The sequence below is a fragment of the Triturus cristatus genome, chromosome 6 (assembly GCF_964204655.1).
Source record: "Triturus cristatus chromosome 6, aTriCri1.1, whole genome shotgun sequence".
NCBI classification, from domain to species: domain Eukaryota; kingdom Metazoa; phylum Chordata; class Amphibia; order Caudata; family Salamandridae; genus Triturus; species Triturus cristatus.
The window spans coordinates 1805377060-1805396388 of NC_140589.1; the positions used below are offsets into that span (position 1 = coordinate 1805377060).

Consider the following 19329-nt stretch of genomic DNA (forward strand, 5'->3'; position numbering starts at 1 on the left):
GATGTGCTATGCATTGCAAAAGTAAACTGTCTGGCTAACTAACCATCTGCACACCATTGATCTAATTGTTTCTTAAGTCACGGACAGCCTGAGAAGTAATAGGAAGAATTTTCAATAAATGTTTGAGTTGTCTCATAGTGCAAATTTGTAAATGAATAACTCTTATGTAAAGCACACGTTTCTAATATTAGTTTGGGAGGAAATATAATGTTGTATACCACAAGAAATCTACAAGGACAGTGCACGTGAAAACTGACATACCAAATGGACCAGATGTGGTTTTATGTCCTCGATATCTACGTTTCTCTTCTAATTATCACTGTATTTCCTTAGAACTGCACTGGCAAGATGGAAGAGTTCTTCCTCTTCGGAGCCTTCTTGGAGGCCACCATGATTGACCGAAGAATCGGCGACAAACCAATCAGCTTTGAGGTCACAATAGGTTTGTATTGGTCATCAGTAATGTATGACACTGGGTTGTGGAAGGGTGGAGGCTCCAAGACTGGTGTGCCCAGGATATTCTGGAATGCTGTTCGAACAATGTCATTCCCCTGGTCTTTTCACCTGTTTTACCTCAATGGCACCAGTTAAAGAGTCTGTGCTGTGTCCAAAATAGACATGTGAACAGCTGTCTCGTCGTCATGCAGACACCCGATGATTGCAAGAATAAGGTTGTGATGCCAAACAAAGCGGTCTGTGTAGTTTGTAGTGATACATTCATAGCATCGGGCGGCGATCCTCTGAAAAATCAAATAGGCCAATACAAGCGTGGATCAGAGGGGACTTTATCTCCCAGGCTCCACTCTTTTGCAAGGAGCCAAGCTCCTGTTTCAAAATGTATTGATAGATTTTTAAACCAAGCCTGCCCTTTGAGGTAACATGGAAATGCCGCTAGATGGCGCCACCTGCTGCATAAAAACTAGGAATACCTGTTCTATTTCTGTGGTGAACATTTATCTTATACCTTGAGTCGGCTGCTCGTGCCACCTGCCATAAACAGGAGAGGTGGGGTCTCACGTAGTTTTATACCTGGGGCAGCGGCGTCCCCCCCATTAGGGCAGAGGAGCGTCGTCCCCCCTGCTGCCAGTGCAGGAAAGGTGAAAAATAAAATGGTAATAGAATGTATGATCGTTTTATTTTTCACCGCTCCCAGCCCTTGCAGTTTGGGGGCGGGGCATTGCTGCTGACTGACAGTAGGGGAGTGGTGCTCACTCCACCAAATTACACTGCGCATGTCTCTTTGGCCGGCTATCTTGCGACGGCCAGCCTGACATGCGCAGTGTAAACCTCCCCACCGAGCTGTCTTAGGCAGCCCGGTGGAGGTCAGGCACAAGTCCCCTGTGCCTGCTGGAGCGTCGAGGCAGCCTGCTCCAGCCAATCCTGACGCTGCTCTCATGCTGCTCATCTGGGGGTTGGCTGAGGCTGCATGAGGTGCCGTAGCTTCAAGAAGAAACAAGAAAACACGGAGGAGGAAGTGTGTTAAAGTACATTTTTTTATTATCTTTTTTCCCCACTGACAGGCTTTGTGAGTAACTCGCGTTGCCTTGAGCCTGAACTCCAGAGCTCTCGGTCGCGGCCCGTGAGCCATGATTGAAAGCATTTAAGCCTCAAGGCACTGTGCTTCATTGCAATGCCTGCCACTGGGCACGGCTCTCCGTCCACTCTAGGAAACATCCAGCCTGCTTCCCCTGACGCCCCGATGTACCTTTTCCGTTTTTAAGGTTTATAAGATGCCCGTGTTCAAAGCTGCACTCCCTCGCCTCGAATCGTGACTGTTGCACATAGAACCCAGTGTAACTGTGTGCTTTTATGTTCCTTATTACTGCATCGATACTGGCCCCTTCGCAAGGAAACACACAGCAAGCTTTGGACTGGGTAATTGTTGGCCAAGTTCATAACAGTATGAAAGAGTAAAGGGAGCACACGATGTCTATGCTGACCATAATTATACCCTTTTTAAAGTAAAAATGTGCGTATATTTATGGAATCTTACGAGAAGCATATAGACATAAAACTAGGTGCATTCAGAGACACATTGACATGCACACCGATGCGCATCCCTCAATTATACATGCACAAGCACATGCAAACACATGAATAAGCATATGCAAAAAAAATATGCACTGCCACATAATACTCACAAATAACACACATAAAAGCACAAGAAAACATGTCCATACACCCTCTAAAATAGAAACACGTCAAACACACACAATACTCACAATTACACACATGCACACATCTGTTAATATGTGATCCCCTGGTTAAATGGGTGCCATGTCTCTTTTTAGGTCTCACATAGGCAGTGCATGCGCTGCCTCTACGAGGCATCAAGTAATCAGTATGTTGGGGTGAAGCTCCACCTATTGGCTGTCATTTCTGTTGCTGCTTCCCATTAGTTTAACTTAGTCATTGCTCTTGTTAGCTGTTTTTTAATTGGCTGTTGATGCGATACTTACTTCCGTTTAGACCGGAAGCAGCAGCGCCTAACTACTGTGTTGGTTCGCGCTAGAAGCGCAATTATACATGGTCCGCTTTTCGGTGTGCACTATATTCTTTTAGGCGGCCACGCGTGCTTTCACTTTTGATGCTGGTAGGATACTTGCGACTTCTCGCAGAGCACCGTGCCAGGCTCTCTCGCAGCTACCGTTTCCCACCCACCCCCCTAATTTTGTGGAGTTTCCATCTTCTCGTGCATCCAGTGACAGAACTTACCACTGAAATCGAGTATGTTTCCTCGCGGGTGCGAGCTCGCACTGAAAACAGTCTACCCCCCCCTTTCTGGAGAATTCACTTTCCAAGGTTTCGCCTGAGCCCGGATGGACGTCGCAACCCCTCATTTCTCACAATAACCTAAAAGAGGCGCGTAAGTCACGCCTTTCTTGAGAAACCCCTTCTGTGGAGATCTGCGTGTGATTATTTTCGAGAAGTGTGGGAAAGTAACATTTGGCAAGTAAATATGACGGAAAGTTCACAGGTAATCATTACCTGTTAACTTGCCGCCATATTGACCAAATTGGGCTTTTTTGTCAGAACGTCCCGCATTACCGGGTAATGCGGGACGTTCTGACAAAAAAATCCGAGTTTGGTGATTGCTTGTGCCACATCCTCTTTACATCACCTATAGGAAAGTACAGCAATAGACTTTAGCGGAGGGGGTGCTTTACGGAGAAAGGGACACTTTATAAATTCCATTCCATCACCATCGCAATGCAAGCACGGCATAGCACCGACCGCACCGTATTCTCTTGGGTACCCCAGCACCAGTGTAAAGCAGCACTCACCAGCACGCGTTGCAGGAAGCCTATCATTGTCTCCAGTATCCCGAGGCCGCCCTCCAGCTGGGCACGCGGTGGGTCGAGGGGCGCCCCCTTCACCCCGAGCGAGGCTCTGCAGCCGGATCCCGGCAGCTTGCCTCCCGCATTACCAGGTAATGCGGGACGTTCTGACAAAAAAAGCCGAGTTTGGTGATTGCTGGTGCCACATCCTCTTTAAGTCACCTATAGGAAAGTACAGCAATAGACTTTAGCGGAAGGGGTGCTTTACGGAGGAAGGGACACTTTATAAATTCCATTCCAGCACCATCGCAATGCAAGCACGGCATAGCGCCGAGCGCACCGTGTTCTCTTGAGTACCCCAGCACCAGTGTAAAGCAGCACTCACCAGCACGCATTGCAGGAAGCCTATTATGGTCTCAAGTATCCCGAGGCCTCCCTCCAGCTGGGCACGCGGTGGGTCAAGGGGTGCCCCTTCACACCGAGCGAGGCTCCGCAGCCGGCTCCCGGCAGTTTGCCTCCCGCATGGCTCCAGACACATGTGCTTGCTGCACCTGCCGTTAATGTTTCTCTAAGGTGAGACATTGTTGAAGCCACGCTGTCACCGCAGGAGTTAAAAGGGCTGGGTCAGCCGGCGAGAAACAGGTTGTGCAGGATGTACGTTTTAGGATTACAGAGCAGGCAAAAAAGAAAAAAACCACAGAACACGCTGCCATCGAGCCGGCACCTGGATCAAAGTCAAGGCCTGTCTGTGAAGTCGTCACGAGTGCTTTAATTTAACCAGATACCTCCAAACTTCTCAGACATGTGGCCCTGTGTCCTCTCAGCAGGACTAGGCTAGGCCCAAATCACGAGACCCAGATGTAAGCAGCATAAAAGCTTGCGTCGAGGACCACACTATTAGTTGGTTGGGCGTGCTGGAAATGCATAAAACAATATTGTGTGCAGTAGCGCCCTCAGTGTTCTTTGCAATTTAATATTGATGAGGTAAGTGCAATAATAAATGCTTGTTTTTTTAATATGAAACTATGATGCTGTTTCAAAGCGATATAATTACCCAAATTAATGGTACTCAATATACTGATTTCGGAAGGAAGGGAGGCAAAGGTGGGATTGGCGAGCATTCTAACTCGATATCTGCACAGACGCTAATGACTAGCAGTTAACTCGCCGAGGCACCTCCCTTCTTAGGCCTGGGTCACCTGTGGGGGTGAGGTATTTATTGCACCTGGGAAAGTACGACACTTCGTGGTTCAGCGTTTATCAGGTGTGGAGAATTCTGAGGTGTTCTCGTGAAAATGAAGAATTACGTGTGGAATTCAGTGAGACCCAGGACACCCTTTCTTGGGTATTTTCACGCTCTATAAATGTCACTTCTTCCATCACATTGGAACTCGCTGTAATCTTTGACCTGAAACATTTGACAGGTTTCACCCGGCAAAAGTCACCAGATGGAAATGACTGCAGTGTTCACCACCACACACATTATAACTGCAATCCCTGTGCAAAAAGAGGTTGGAGGAGGGATCCGAGTTTAGCAGCTCACTCGGAATGTGGCCCTTACTCGCGTGCAAACATTGAAACATGGTGAATGTCGTGTTACATAAAAGATGTCCTACAGGTTCTGGTCTTGTCACACCTGGGAATATTTTACTTTGTGACATTGCTGGATGGGCCCTGTCAAGGAACTAGTTGGAATTCATCAACCATGGTCAGGGTGTGAGACTGATCCCAACCCAGCACTGACAACCCCTAGAAAAGTGCTCCTGATGCTGCCCATTTCCAGCTGTAGGGTGACTTCCTTCTCCTACATCCTTCATAAAGTGTGGGACGACTGCCGCTGCACATCAGAGCCTCCTCGTCACTCCTGGAATTCTACAGCAAGCTGTCGAGTGGTCCCACTAGGCACCTGGTGTGACTACACTCACACCTGCTCAGCGCTAGGATACCCCCCCTTGGTGATAGTGTTATGTTATAACATTTGTAGAGGGCATGGCTGCCTCAGCAACAGGGCGTCCCAGCGCTAGTCTCGACAGAGAGCCAACTGTAGGGAGAGATAGGATGACAGCGCCAGCAGAGCGCCAGATAAACTGAATGTTACCGTCGCACACAGCGTGACCACTTCAGATCAATGCCTCTTGCCTTTGTGGAACAGAAATCATAGCATCTAGTAAGGAGCCGTGCATGAAAGAAATCCATTCAGGCATGCTTTGGTTACCATGGTGGCTGCTCTGACACAGCCTGGCACCACCAGTATTATCTTTTGAAATGTAATACTTTCCCTTTACTCAGTTACTTGTGGAAAACTCCAGCATGGGCAGAAACCAGCACCAAAGTACTCATGACCAGTATTCAGGCGAGGACAAGCATTTGCAATGCAATAGGTCTCGCATTTGCGATAGTTTAAGCTATTGGCATCGTAAATGAGAATACCCTTTATTTATCTGTTTTCAAAACCAATACATAAATAAAAGGTATTGTTATTTACAATGCCAATAACTCTATCTTTATAATGTGAGACCTATTGCATTGCAAATGCTTCTTTTTATTGCTATCGGCATTTTGGTTCCCAATTGGAAATTCTCGAGTTTACTATTGTGTAAACTGCAGACTGTGACACTTTTTGCCTCCATTGTTGATGCGCGGATCTTTTGCGAATAATTAAGGTCACTCCCCTTTCGTAGGCCATGCCAAGTCATTGAAGGCAACATTACACCGTCAACTCACGATGACATCCTTGACGTTAGTTTTATCTAAGGTTTAATTGCATCTGAATGTTTTGCAATTCAAATGCGTAAGTATATTTTAGCTACAATGCTCCCATGTTTGTTCCTCTAATATAAAAAAACGATAACATAAAATATAATTCACCAGCAAATCTGCCAAACTGTTTATACCTGCCAAATCTACAGATTGCTTATGTGCGACAATTCCATAGCTTCTGAGCACTTATGTCCAGTTGTTCAAGTTGCACACCACAGTAACTGTTGAATTAATGCAGTAAAATATGGGGCAGTTTTTATGTGTTTAAATATTTCAGCACTACCCGTTCACAATTGCTTTATAAACCTTTTTCTTTCTCAAATTTGCTTTAAAATATACCACTTGCCTCTGTTTTCTTCAAAATGTTCTGTAAAGGTCTTCTTTAGGTCTGGCCTTTGATCCAGCTTATACATAAAACACATACACACAGAGACTTTTGGTCAGTAGACTTCAGTCATTGGTCTATTAAACTGTCACTCACATTTGGCTCACCTCACCATACAACATGGGGCACTGGGTTAACCCGCACAAACCATTGGCTCCCTTCACTTTGAGTGACTGCACATCTCTGTGCACATTGTTCACATCCGCCAAAGTATTGCTCCTTTCTCTTCAGGAACAAAACCGGTTCTAGCTGTGCTTTTGTATTTTTGTTTATATTAACTTTGAAAACCACCTATTTAATTTTGCCTCCATTAGTAAGTGTCTAGTGTAAAAATAACAATGTAGTTGCCTGCGATTTGAGGGCTTGGTTTGATAATGATTTATTCTTTACTCCTTCATAAATACTAACAAGACAGTGCATGGCCCAACTTACAGGTCTTTTGTTTAAAACTGATTGATATGGAGAACCGGGCACGGAGGAATAATCTTAGAATTTTGGGGGTCCCCGAGGGCTTGGAGGGTCAAGACATCCGCCAGTTTGTTATAGATTTATTCACGGAAGCATTTCCAGAGGTGAAGGAGTGGGACTGGCGGCTAGAGATCCAGCGTGCCCATCGCTTTCCCTTTAAAGTAAAGCACCGCCCGGATCAGTCTGATAATAGACCGCGTGCTATCTTAATATGTTTGCATAATTTTTTGGCAAGAGAAAAGCTTTTCGATCTGGCCAGGCCTGACAGGCAAAGGTCTGGGAAGGGCTGCCAGTTTTTTGTTAGGCCGGACTTCTGTCCAACTACAGTAGAGCGGAGGTGGCAGCTCCGCCAGTTGATTGCACCCTTTCAGTCTAAGGGAGCACAAGTTTTCTTGTGAGCCCCTTCTAAACTTAAAACTATTTTTCAAGGCCAGATAAGATTTTTTGACTCTGAGATACAGGCTAAAGTATACTCGGATACGTTATAATGAATGTACAATGTAAAGGGAGACATTTTGAATCTTGCAATGTTACTTGGTCTTCTTTTCTCTAGCTTTTTTGGGTCTTTTTTGTTTTTGTTTTGGGCAGAGACTCCTGGGGGGGGGTCCTTGCTTATACCGGCTCCCACATCATCGGGATTACGATCCCTGCCCTGTTTGGGGGGAGGTTTGGGTATGGGCGATGGGGTGGGTTAGTAGGGGTGTGGGGGGGGAGAGGGTGTGTTCAGGGTGTATGTAAAAAATAAGCTTGACATCTATCTTTTTCTCTATGACAATCTTGGTTTAAATCAGCGAATTAAAACTGTGATGCTCTTCTTTAGATTTTCTCATGATAATGGATAAATTCTCTATTGCCTCATGGAATGTTTGTGGTCTCAACAACGGGAAGAAGCGAACAAAACCGGTTCTAGCTGTGCTTTTGTATTTTTGTTTATATTAACTTTTAAAACCACCTATTTAATTTTGCCTCCATTAGTAAGTGTCTAGTGTAAAAATAACAATGTAGTTGCCTGCGATTTGAGGGCTTGGTTTGATAATGATTTATTCTTTACTCCTTCATAAATACTAACAAGACTGTGCATGGCCCAACTTACAGGTCTTTTGTTTAAAAAACATAGCTAGTACTAATTCTGCATCGTTGAATACCTGCGAAATTGAAAGTTTTTAGCGCAAGTATAAAGCATCCATATTTAGGTGACAGCATCGTTTTTTTCTCCATTTTATTTTTTTCCTTTTTATTTTCGTGCCATATGTTTACAATATATCTATATTTTTTTAATTAGCCATTACACTAACTTACTAAGTCCAGACCTCCTGCCTTTGCCAACGCTGTTCTAACTATGTTGCTAGAAATAAAAATAGTCTATATGTAATTTTTGCAGTTGCGGGCGAGTGACATTTGAAAGTAATGGGGCATTGAAGTTTAGAAAGCGTACCCAGCGGCACACAAGTGTAGCACGCGCGCCCGATTGTCATAAGGGGGAGCTCGCAGGGAGTTGTCCCCCTGGGAATTCTTTTTAAAAAGAGAGGGCAAGTGGTGCATTTTCAAACAAATTTGAGAAAGCAAGAAAGTTAATAAAGCAATTGTAGTTAGGACATCATTAGGGCAGAAAAGAATTTAAGCCTGTGACGTGTGACACAGGCTGATACTACTTTGCATATTATGGTGCCTCTGGTGGCCTTTTAATAAAAACATCCCTGAATTCTGAGTGTCCACGGTTGTATCGTAAGGGAGAAAACAAAATCCATTTAACTGTAAGTATTACAGAAACATACCAGGACAGCCATGACCTTATGACTGTTAAAAGTTCTTCCTAACATCCAACCATCAGCTCACTGAGCCATCATTTCAGTCACCACACTACTGTATATTGTTTTTTCTATACTTAGGCAACAATTTAATTGGCTGCAGCACATGTCAAAATTCAGAAACAGAATATTATAACATTAACAAAAATAAACATTAAAGCCTCATCAAAAAGAATGGTGTGTCGATAAGGCACACAGCTGCAGAAGGAAAGTGTTGCTTCATGAGCGATCTTTCAGTTTCACTCCTGCGCTCTTTGAGATGTTGACTTTCTAAATGTTCTAGACCAAATTTAATAAAAGCAGAAATGCTAAGTATGGAAAATCCACGAGGGGAGAGGGGGACTGATGGGCCTTCTCCTATAGCAGGTATGAGCAGGGATAAGGGAGACATTCAACCAGGGGTGTGAGTTTGAGCAGTGCAGAAGGAAACAGTTCCTGGTAGAAACAAAATCTGTGTTTCAACCAAATAAACGACTGATGCTGCAGTGTTTCCATTTCAGGACTTTCAGCATAATTAGTGCAAAGTTTAATCGTGCATGCAAAGTTATCTTGAAATAACAGAGTATTTAATACAATCACATCCTGGAAAGATTAATTAAGCTACTTTTTGAAAATAAATTTAGTAGCATTGGAAAAGTTAGACTTTTTTCCTAACTGGTGTTGCTTTCTTTCCCAAAATGACACCGGGGACCACAAAACAAAGCACAAAATGATGGTTTCTCGAACATATAAACCGGGAAACTGCCACTACAACGTGGGCATCACATAGCGATGCTATTACAATGCAGTTGTTACAATGACCGCGTTGTTACCACGTAATGCCATTACTACGCAAGTTATTACATCGACTTGCAGTAGATGGCTTGCTAACATTAGAAATAGTATAGTTTACTATTCCAACACCTTCCCTACTGTTACGTAGGCTGGAGTTGGAATAGTAAATTATACATTTCTAATGTCAGCACGCCATCTACTGCAAGTCGATGTAATGACTTGCGTAGTAATGGCTTTGCGTGGTAACAACACGGTCGTTGTAACAACCACGTTGTAATGTCACGCGTTGTGATTACTCGCGTTGTAACGAGTCATATTCATATAAACCTGCTGCTTCTTGCTTGGTTGCTGACTCTTCACTCCCATGTAGGAAGCTTAAGACACAAAAGATTTCAAGATACTTTAGACCAAAGTAACTTGCTTGCAAGGTTTGACATTTAAGAACCAAGGGAAGAACTCTCACATGTTCACCCCGCCTGACCACATAAACGTCCTGGGTGATAGCGTGCACTTATAACTAATTATTACCACTAATCACAGAGAGCTGAGGAGAAATGGACTCGTTTTATTGATGTGTATCCGCAACGTGTGGCCAGGCTCTGAATGATTGCCAGAATCACTGTTGTTACTGCTGGCTGTAGTTTATGCATGACAGCAGCAGGTGGCAGTGCACTTGTATCGTACTGAGTAAACTGTGGATTGTTTGATGGAATCAACCTACGATATGTGTGCTAAATTCGTGTAGACTAGTGTGCTTACATTCTAAAATTAACTAGTATTCAAAAGAGACAAGTGAATAGCGTGTGTGGGTCCCCCTGGATTAGATGAGAAAAGTGAGGTAGGTGGCAACAACATTAGTACCCACACATGGTTGCGTGTTAACAGCTATTCCTTATCACTCAGAGGGACAGGGATACGCGATACCGGAACTGCCAGCTTCCAACCCTATGTCTTCTTAAAGTAACTTGCATATGGGCCACTTTCATCGCGTACCTCAGCTCCGACAGTCTTCATCAATGAAGGCGTGCTGTCCTGATCGGTGACCCAGAGTGTCGAAGGGAGAGTCACTGTGCAAGGCGACGTGACTGCGGTCATTGTTAGATCGAGTGAAACCCCCGTGTGTGGCCTCGTCGGGTTACTGCATTTACACTCTTGGTGAGAATATGTAGTCCTGTCCCAATGGAAGGTGAGTGAGGGGCTCTCACCGCACCCACTGATATCCGAGGTGCAGTTAAAATAGTAGAACTACTCCACAAAGGCGAGGTACTCCCCAAGAGCCCGCACGCTGCTCTACAATGGAGGCTGCGTCCTGGTCAAGCTACACTAACTTTAACCTATGACCAATCCCGTACCTTCTCTATGCTGTTTTCAGAATGAGAGATGCTAGTGGATTGGATGGAGAAGGCAACAACAACGCTTCTTTTGCAACAGGGGGCCTGCATCTCCAATTCCATGGCTGTTACACTGCTGCTGGATTGGTGAGGCAGCCGACCAATCTGACAAGCGCACTCAGCACTTGTCATGTCATAGCTAGGGCTGCCAATTAGCTGCAATCACGCCCGCCCTCACACTCGGTAAGCACATCGTAGATAAATGACATCATTTTACTAATGTATCCACTGTGGTTTACTGCTGCGCTTGCAGCAGGTGGGGCGACGCTCCTCCGCCATAAGGGAGGAACCGCCGCTGAGTGGTTGGTAAGACTTTGGATGTCTCGAGCCTCCAGTCTAATATGCATTTGGAAAATAGTTGTGTGGGTGTTTTTAATAACTAAGTATGAGTTAGAGGGTCGGATTCGGCCTAGTCTGGAAGCGTTTATTGCTTTTCAGTGGCAGTATATATTACTTAATGGAGTTAAAAAGTCAATTGGTCTTCGTTTATGTATGCTGAACCACTAAATCATGTCGCTATATAAAATGCTTATTGTGATAAGTGTTATAATATGCTCACAAGAGTTCATATGGCGTAGAGCCATCATTCAGTTTTTAGGTCTCGCGACCTGCGTTGCACTGCGTAGCAGTGCTCGCGCAGGCGAGAGTCCTTTTGTCCGGGGTTCAGAAATGGCCCCTGGAATCGCACACGCTCGTGCGTGTGTTTTCTGTTTTGGGGTCTGTACTTGGGCTTTGAGTGTGTGTTTTGTTTCAACAGAGCACGCAATAGGCCAAAGGCAGGCACATTGCTCCGCCCACGGCCTATTGGTGTCTGTTACCCGCACCAAAGCCCATATGTTTTCAATTATCGTGCCCAGACACGGGCGCGATAATTGAAAACATATGCCTCGCAGTGTTGCGCGCGCACCACTCGCGGGGGCGTGTGTCTTTTTACAATAGCGATCACGAAAGCGATCTCTCAGTGCCGCTTGTTGTGGTTGATGTCCATAGAACAAAAGTTTGTGTCCTAGTCAAACTGGCTCCGTTCCTTATTTTCCTGTTCATCCACAATCAGTCATCTCAACTCCACCCATGAATCTTGCCAGTGCCAAATGTGTACAAAAAGTGCCAGGGACCAGGGTCCTTGTCGGGAGGCCACTGCACTTGCACCGCTATTGCCCTTGCCAGTGCTACCAATGCAGTACAGACACAACTACTAACCATCACACTTCTACAAGTGTAACAATTACCCCAGGCCCCCAAAGCTATTAGAGCGGCTTGGGCGGCAGGCATTAGTAATTAGAATTGATGAACAGCTGTTACTGAGCTCATCTCTAAATGACAGAAACAGCGCCACCATGTGGCAGCTGTCCTAACTGTCGAGCGCCGGAAACCACCGGCGCATATTTAGCAATGATGATATGCTACATGACATTATTGATTGCTAGACGGTGTGTGAACAGATGGACTTTTTGTTCCCTGGAGTGTTTTTGTTTATTTTGCATGAAGAGAGTGTGTTGTGTGCTCAAATCTGCGCCTATACAAGTTGTTTTGCGGCTGTGCTGCGAGAGGACGGCATTTCTGTGCACTTGTTTGTATTTATACAAACATTAATTGTAAGCGTGTTTGTTCCTCTGTTTGTTATTCGTGATTGAGGTGACTTCCGTGTTTTGCCAACCAGGCTGTCCTATGTCCATGGAACAGGAAGATAGTGGTGGTGACGTGTGTGAAGGGGTTTTCAGTTTCTCAGCTTTTCCGCCAGGGCCACTGGAATTATGCGAGTTGGTGGCGTTGATCTGCATAATCTGCAGATTTAAACAAAAAACAAGAACAAAAAAAAATAGTTGGTACCTCAAACGACCCAAACGTTACTAAAAATGCAGCAGCACGAGTTGCTGCACAGTGGAAAACATTCTCAAATTTGATTGCCCCCTCCTACCCCCCTGTTGCGCATTGCTGTACTTGGGTATCAAACTGATATAAATGAGGTGACACCTCTGCCGAGATAGTGCTAACATGTAAACATTACAAATAAGGAGGTAATACTATGGAACCATGTTTCCCATATGCAGCACGATTTGCCTTTTTTTGCTGCATAATTTAGTCATCCCTGCCGCATAATTCTAGTGGCCCTGATTTAAGCATGTGAACATGTCTGTTCTAAACCGGGCAATGCTCGTGTAGGTACTGCAGAGACATAGTTTCTTGCAGTGTTTCACCTGCTAATGGTTGATATAGTAAATGCAGCCATGCCTGAATGAGCGTGGTCGCATCACAAACTCTGCAGAGCCTGTAAAAGAACAGGGCCGAATGAAAAGACTAAATATTGTACAGAACTCCAAAAACAAGCATTTTCAATGCAATAGGTCTCGCATTTACGTGAGTTTGGGCTATTGGCATTGTAAATGACAATGCCTCTTATTTATGTTTTGTTTTTTAAAACATAAATAAAACGCATTATCCTTTACAATGCCAATAACTTAAACTCGCGTAAATGCGAGACCTATTGCTTTGCAAATTCTTGTTAATATAGCCTTAGAGTCCACCGTAGCGTACTCTACCGGCCTTTAAAGGAATGCTACAGTGTCGGCTCGGGCCTTTAACAAGAGAGCAGGCCTTTAATGGCCAGTAGAGCCCAGAGGGCTCTAAGGCTAATAGAAAATTCCACCACCAGAGGGCAGAATGTTATAATTCCTCATGAAGCCCGAGGGGATTGAAATCCCCTCGGGCTCCGTGAGGCCTTTGTTCACAGCAGCAGCCGTTAACAAACATTGGAATGTTAGAGCGCCGGGCTTCTACCAACCATTAGAAGCCTGGAGCACTCCATTGTCTTCAATGGAGCGCTAAACATTCCACGGGTTATAATAGTTTGTTAATCCACACATGAAATAATATTCTCAATTATTATTATCCTCATTGTGACCTTTGGAAACAGGTATACTCCGATTGTGACCATACATCGTTAGTGGCATCTGCATATAATATTTGTATTCATAAAAAAATTAGATATGATTAATTTATAAATTATAGCAATAATTTACTATATAGAACAGCTACACCTATAATTTGGTAATGGTGTTTTCATTTTGGAGTGTGTTAATTCGGGTTTGTGAATAGACTTTTGAGACTAATTTGTCAATCAGATTTTTTTTCTTACTCATCATCTCTTTTCTACAGTTGCCTCTTGGCTGCCAACACATGTCGGCCAATTAGTTAAATTAAATGTAAGACCTGTCTCAGGATAGAATTTTTCGTATGGAGGAATGTGATTATGTTGGAGCTGGCTGGTAGAAATGGATCAGTTTGTATGCTGGGATATCAATCTATGCTTTCAGTGCTTCAGTATATAAATATTGGCTGGAAAGACTTGGAGCACATCACAGGCCCTGTTGTTGAAATACCAGGGTGTATCTTGTGCTTTAGGGACCTTTGGGATACACATGTTTTTTTTAGTTTCACTAACGAAATCGCAGTGTACCACTTTGGGTCATACTGTTTATGGCACTTCTAAATATTTTCTTGGTTCCTTTTGTTCTTGCAGGAGTGCATCTATGCAGTGCTTAATTTGAACCTGTGGTTTTCGGTGCTTGGCAATGGCACTTAATTGTCAGCACCAGTGCTTATGACAGTCTGCCACATGGTGGCGCTTTCGGCGTAATTTAGTTCTGAGTAGAAAAACAGCTGTTTATTAATTCAATATACATTAACAATGATTGATACCTGCTACCCATGCCATTCTTATAGCTTAGGGGGCCTGGAATAATATGATTTGTCACACTTGTAAGAGTGTGATGTTAGTAGCTGTGTTGGTGCTGTCACTGGCAGGATGGCAGGGGCAATGGATGGTGCAAACTGCAATGTCATCCTGACTAGGGCCATGGCACTTATTCTTTTACAAATTAAGCACTGCATCTACGATATCTCAAGTGGAAGTGCATTTTGCTGGATGGCGTGGCAGGTGAAGGGTCATATTTGCATCTCACCTGTCATAATTAGTTATTAACTTGAAAATCTGGCCTGCCTTTGGGCCTTATAGACCAACGCTGAAGATGCTGTTCTCCTGCATCGTGTGCTCTAGTCTACTTTCAGTTCCTTTGATTGACACAATTATTAACAGGAAGTAACACTTTGATATTTACTTAGATCCTAATTCTGATTTGCTCCCTTCAGGGAATTATGGGAATCAGATTGATGGCACAACCAAACCAAACTTTCGAAAGAAGAGGGATGGAGGCGATGGTGACGAGGAAGAGTCTGAGCTTCTGCAGAACTCAAGCGAAGATGAAGCTGATGATGATGGAGAAATGGTCTCAGTCTCTTCGACTCCACCAATGAAACCCTTCATTACAGACAGGCAAGTGCACCTCAGATGTGAGAGGATACAGATCTAAGAGCTGGGGACCATGAATTGAAGAGCAACGTGGCCAATGGCTGGCCACCAATGTCACCATGGTCTTCAAGAGTGATGGGGGCTGATGAGAGAGTGAGTTCTCATTACTCCTATGATGCCAGAGGTGAGGAATCAGAGAGTTGCATTCCCTTGCTCAAGCAGGCCCCGGTGTACAAAGCTATGCCAATGAGCTCTTGTTACGTAAAACAACAAAAGAACTTTTCTTGCTATCATCAGTTGACTACTACACTTACTTGTGTGATTGCATCACATCTGGAGAACATCAGAGACCTCTACCGTGCTGCTTGTTCAGAAATCTCCTTAGCCTGATGAAATGTCAATTGCTGCTCCATTTATTCATTTATCATTTATTGACCATATGAACATTCCACATCCATGGGCGCTCTACTCAGCACAGTACGACACAACTTCACACTACCCATAAATAACACTGCTATGGCATGAGCCCTCAAGGTGAGGGCAGCAAGGCAGAGGTACAGGTGGTGTATGGGTTTCAGATATGGTCAATGGAAGAGTCACTGTTTCACAGGTGCATCTCTTGGTGTAGCCACTGGCTGTCTTAAAAGGGTCTATCAAGTATTGCAGTAGTGTGTTTTAAGAAAACTTCCAGTATGTGGGGGTCTTTAGGTTTTTGGTTTTCAAAAACAAACTCCCATTTTGTAATTTGTTTTTGAAACACAAAAAAGTGTCCAATATTTGGTGAATGGCCGTCAAAACTGGTGGTGCCGTACACTACACTTTTAATACATCCTTTCAATGTACAGAGATTACTGCAGTGTTGACGGCCCTCCGACATCCAATTGGACACTACTCTATCCGCCAACCTCTAAATCCAATGTCAATCAATCAATGTCAACCAATCTTTCTATTTTCTTCTTTAAAGACCTTTGTTTAAGAAGTGCTTTCTTCTTAATTTCAGGAACTACTTTCACTTGCCCTACTTTGAGAGGAAACCATGCATTTACATTAAGAGCTGGTGGCAGGACCAAAGGAGAAGGCTTTACAATGCCAACATCATGGATAAGATTGCAGACAAGCTGGTGAGCATCACATGCCAAATATCAAATGTTGAAAGCTTCCTCAGAGACTGGCTTGCAGTAGGCTGTTTTAGCTGTAGTGATAAGGTTTCTGCAAGAGCAATGGGGAGCTTCCCATGTCCACAGGTCTTATTGGAGTCTGGTTTTGTGGCATTTATTTTCTTGCGGGAAGACGGGGCATGGATGTCAATGCTGGCTTTCAGATTTCGGAGGAGGAGGGATAGAGTGAGTCCAGGAGAAAGTTGACATTTTCAATGGAGGTAAGACCTTGAAAGAGCGTTCTGTTGCGAGGTAGGTTTCTCCATGGTGGGTGGTTGGTGTGTGTAGGATGCTTGTTGAATGGCATATACATCTGACCAATACATTGGCATCAGTGGGTTGCAATGTACAGAGGTCAAGATCACATTCAGATTGATGCTCTGATGAGAGATTGGTGACAAGTTGATTGAGGTTCATACTTCTGAGACATTTGGGAAGTGTTTTCTTCATAATTGTAGTAGGTAGGCCTCCTGCAAAGTCAGAGAGTTTGATTAATGTGTTTAAGAGGTCTGCTATTGAATGATGAGGGTATTATTTGCTCTGAATTTGGAAATCTAGATGATGTAAAAAAGGCGTTGACAAGTGAGGACCTCAGCTAGATGGGCATTATGGAAGACTGGAAAGTAGAAGGCCAGGAGCCTGGACATGTTGATGACTTGTGATACATGTCTGTGTAATGAACATAGCATCTATCTGGTTGATGATGCTATTCTTCTATGGCAAAAGACACACAGTTGATGGACAGAAGGCTGAACAAATCAAACATTCACCCCCAGGCGAGAGAGCTGGGGTTAAATCCATCGTTCTTATGCTCACCATGCCACCCCAGTTTAGACCCAGCCATATGCAAATCAGTCTCGACCCTGCTCCTCATGGGAACAGTCAAGCCCGAACTGCCTGGTCAGTTCCTCCCTGGACCGGAAAGAAGCATACTGGAACCGGTTTTGGGGTATTACCTCTCATCAGCCAGGCTAGCTTGACTCCAGTGGCAACTCCAGTGGCACAGGGAGCCCAGGACCCACGTATGGGCATACCCAGCGCACTGAACTGTTCCCATGGGGAGGAAGGTCAAGACTGATTTGCATATGGCTGGGTCTAAACTGGAATGACTTGGTGTGCAAAAAAAACGATGGATTTAGGCCCAGATCTCTGTACTGGGGGTGAATGTTTGACATTGTTTCAGCATTCCGTCCATGAATTGTTCTTTTTGCTATTCTTATATGGGGCAAGCACGGAATAAACATTGTCTATTTCTTGCTTTACAGTTTCTAGAGTTGTAGATAAATAAATAAGCATCAAAAACATGATCCAAACTATTTATGAAAAGGCCTCTTTGCCACTCCATTGCCCACTTGTGACCAGAAGGTCACATATTTTACATGTTTCTCTATATTGAGGTCCAACAGATAGGATTGACCCATGCAGGCGGGGCCGGGTTGGGGGGGGGGGGGGGATTCGACAGACGACCACACGGGAACATTAAATAAATAATTAATTTTCCCTCGCTGTCGACTGTCGAAATCCTCCCCCACCCAGCCCCATCGCTCTTACCTGCACGGGCCGTGGCTGCCAACAGGTGCCATTCACAGGTATGGAAGAACAGGTTCCCCCCAACAGTATCTGATGTTGATTCTTGGTCCATTGCAGGAGGAAGGTCTGAATGACGTCTATGAGATGATCAAAACGGAGAAGCCGTACCCCGAACGCCGGCTCCGAGGGGTCCTGGAGGAGCTGAGCAGCGGGTGCATGTGAGTGCTCTGGGGATGGGGAGAGGTGCCAAACACCTGTATAACTCTGGTTCTTTTGTGGTGTATTTTGTAATGTGGGTTACAGAGTAAGAAAACACCAACAGGTAAACTAGCACAATGTGAGTAAGTCCCTCTATTATGCAGAAACAAAAATAGAGATGAAACGTGTGAAAGAAGCTGACGCTTGTTTCTTTCTCTCCACAATGTCAGTGATCATCACTCTAAAATTAGGGATGAGCGAAGGGATTCCCTATGCTGGCAAAGTCTGAAGTAGTCCTGGAACTTTACACTTCATGAAGATGTGCAAAGTTTCTTGACTTGTTGCAGGTCACCTACCCAAGTCCATGCAGCAAGAGGCTCCACCAGACATGGGCAGGACCTCAGGATCCTCCTGGTTCCACCTGAGATGTCACCGCCAGGGCAGCGGGGAAACAGAAGGCCTGCCATTGGGCCACATCCTCTGTTTTCCTTGTTGCCGGAAGTCTCACCAGGAGACTTCCGGTGATGGGCAAAGAAGAGATGAGAGCTGCTGCTGCTGGCAAAATAAGCAGCCAGCTTTAGAGCAGCCCACACCCAGCCTCAATCAAGCAGGAGCATTCCCACTGAAAGCAGGGCCCCATCTGTTTCTAGTGGTGCCCATGCTCATCAACCCGAATTTAAAGCACACAGGTAAACGAGGGCCATTGGAATCATGCGGCAAGGGAGAAGCAAATTTAGCAATTGGTTTGAATACATTATGCGATAAGAAATTACAAATTATAGGGCATAATGCATCACATTCTGTGGTAGTTTTATTTCAAGAGAGAGTGGACCACTTGTCCTGTGTAGCCAGGGTCTTTTCATTGGTTGGTTCCTTCATTAAAGAACCCTCATAACTATACACAGGTACGATGGCGGCATGAACTGGGTTACCGCTCATGTGTAATAGTGCAGCATCATCATTAGGTCTTTTTTTTGGATGTATGCTGACCTCCACCCGGAGGAAGACCTTCTGGTTAGACAATAGCATCCAGACATGAAGGATGAGGAAGGTGTGAGAAGGTTCGTATCAGGTGAGTTAAAAGCCTCTTAATCAATGTTTCATTTGTAACTTTATTCTGAGAATCTTGATCAGAGAGTGATAAAAAAGTTCAAGTGCGGGGTGAGACCGAGTTACTGGTCTACCGTACTTTTCAAGTTGTAAGGGTCAACATGTTTCAGCCTTGTGTAATAGTCTAAAGGCTTTCATCAGGACCATTTCTGAAAGGAGGC

The 19329-nt window shown here is 44.5% G+C and overlaps 1 protein-coding gene across 11 annotated transcripts in view; it reads left to right on the plus strand.

The window, feature by feature from the left end:
• The window catches only part of OTOF (otoferlin), a 1069570-nt gene that overhangs the window by 825204 nt on the left and 225037 nt on the right, over positions 1–19329 (plus strand). For all 11 annotated transcript variants that reach the window (XM_085613159.1, XM_085613153.1, XM_085613156.1 and 8 more), the window contains exons 16-19: positions 334–442; positions 15014–15197; positions 16174–16294; positions 17978–18078. In XM_085613159.1, the coding sequence (XP_085469285.1) occupies positions 334–442; positions 15014–15197; positions 16174–16294; positions 17978–18078 (515 nt within the window). The remainder of the gene's footprint in view (positions 1–333; positions 443–15013; positions 15198–16173; positions 16295–17977; positions 18079–19329) is intronic.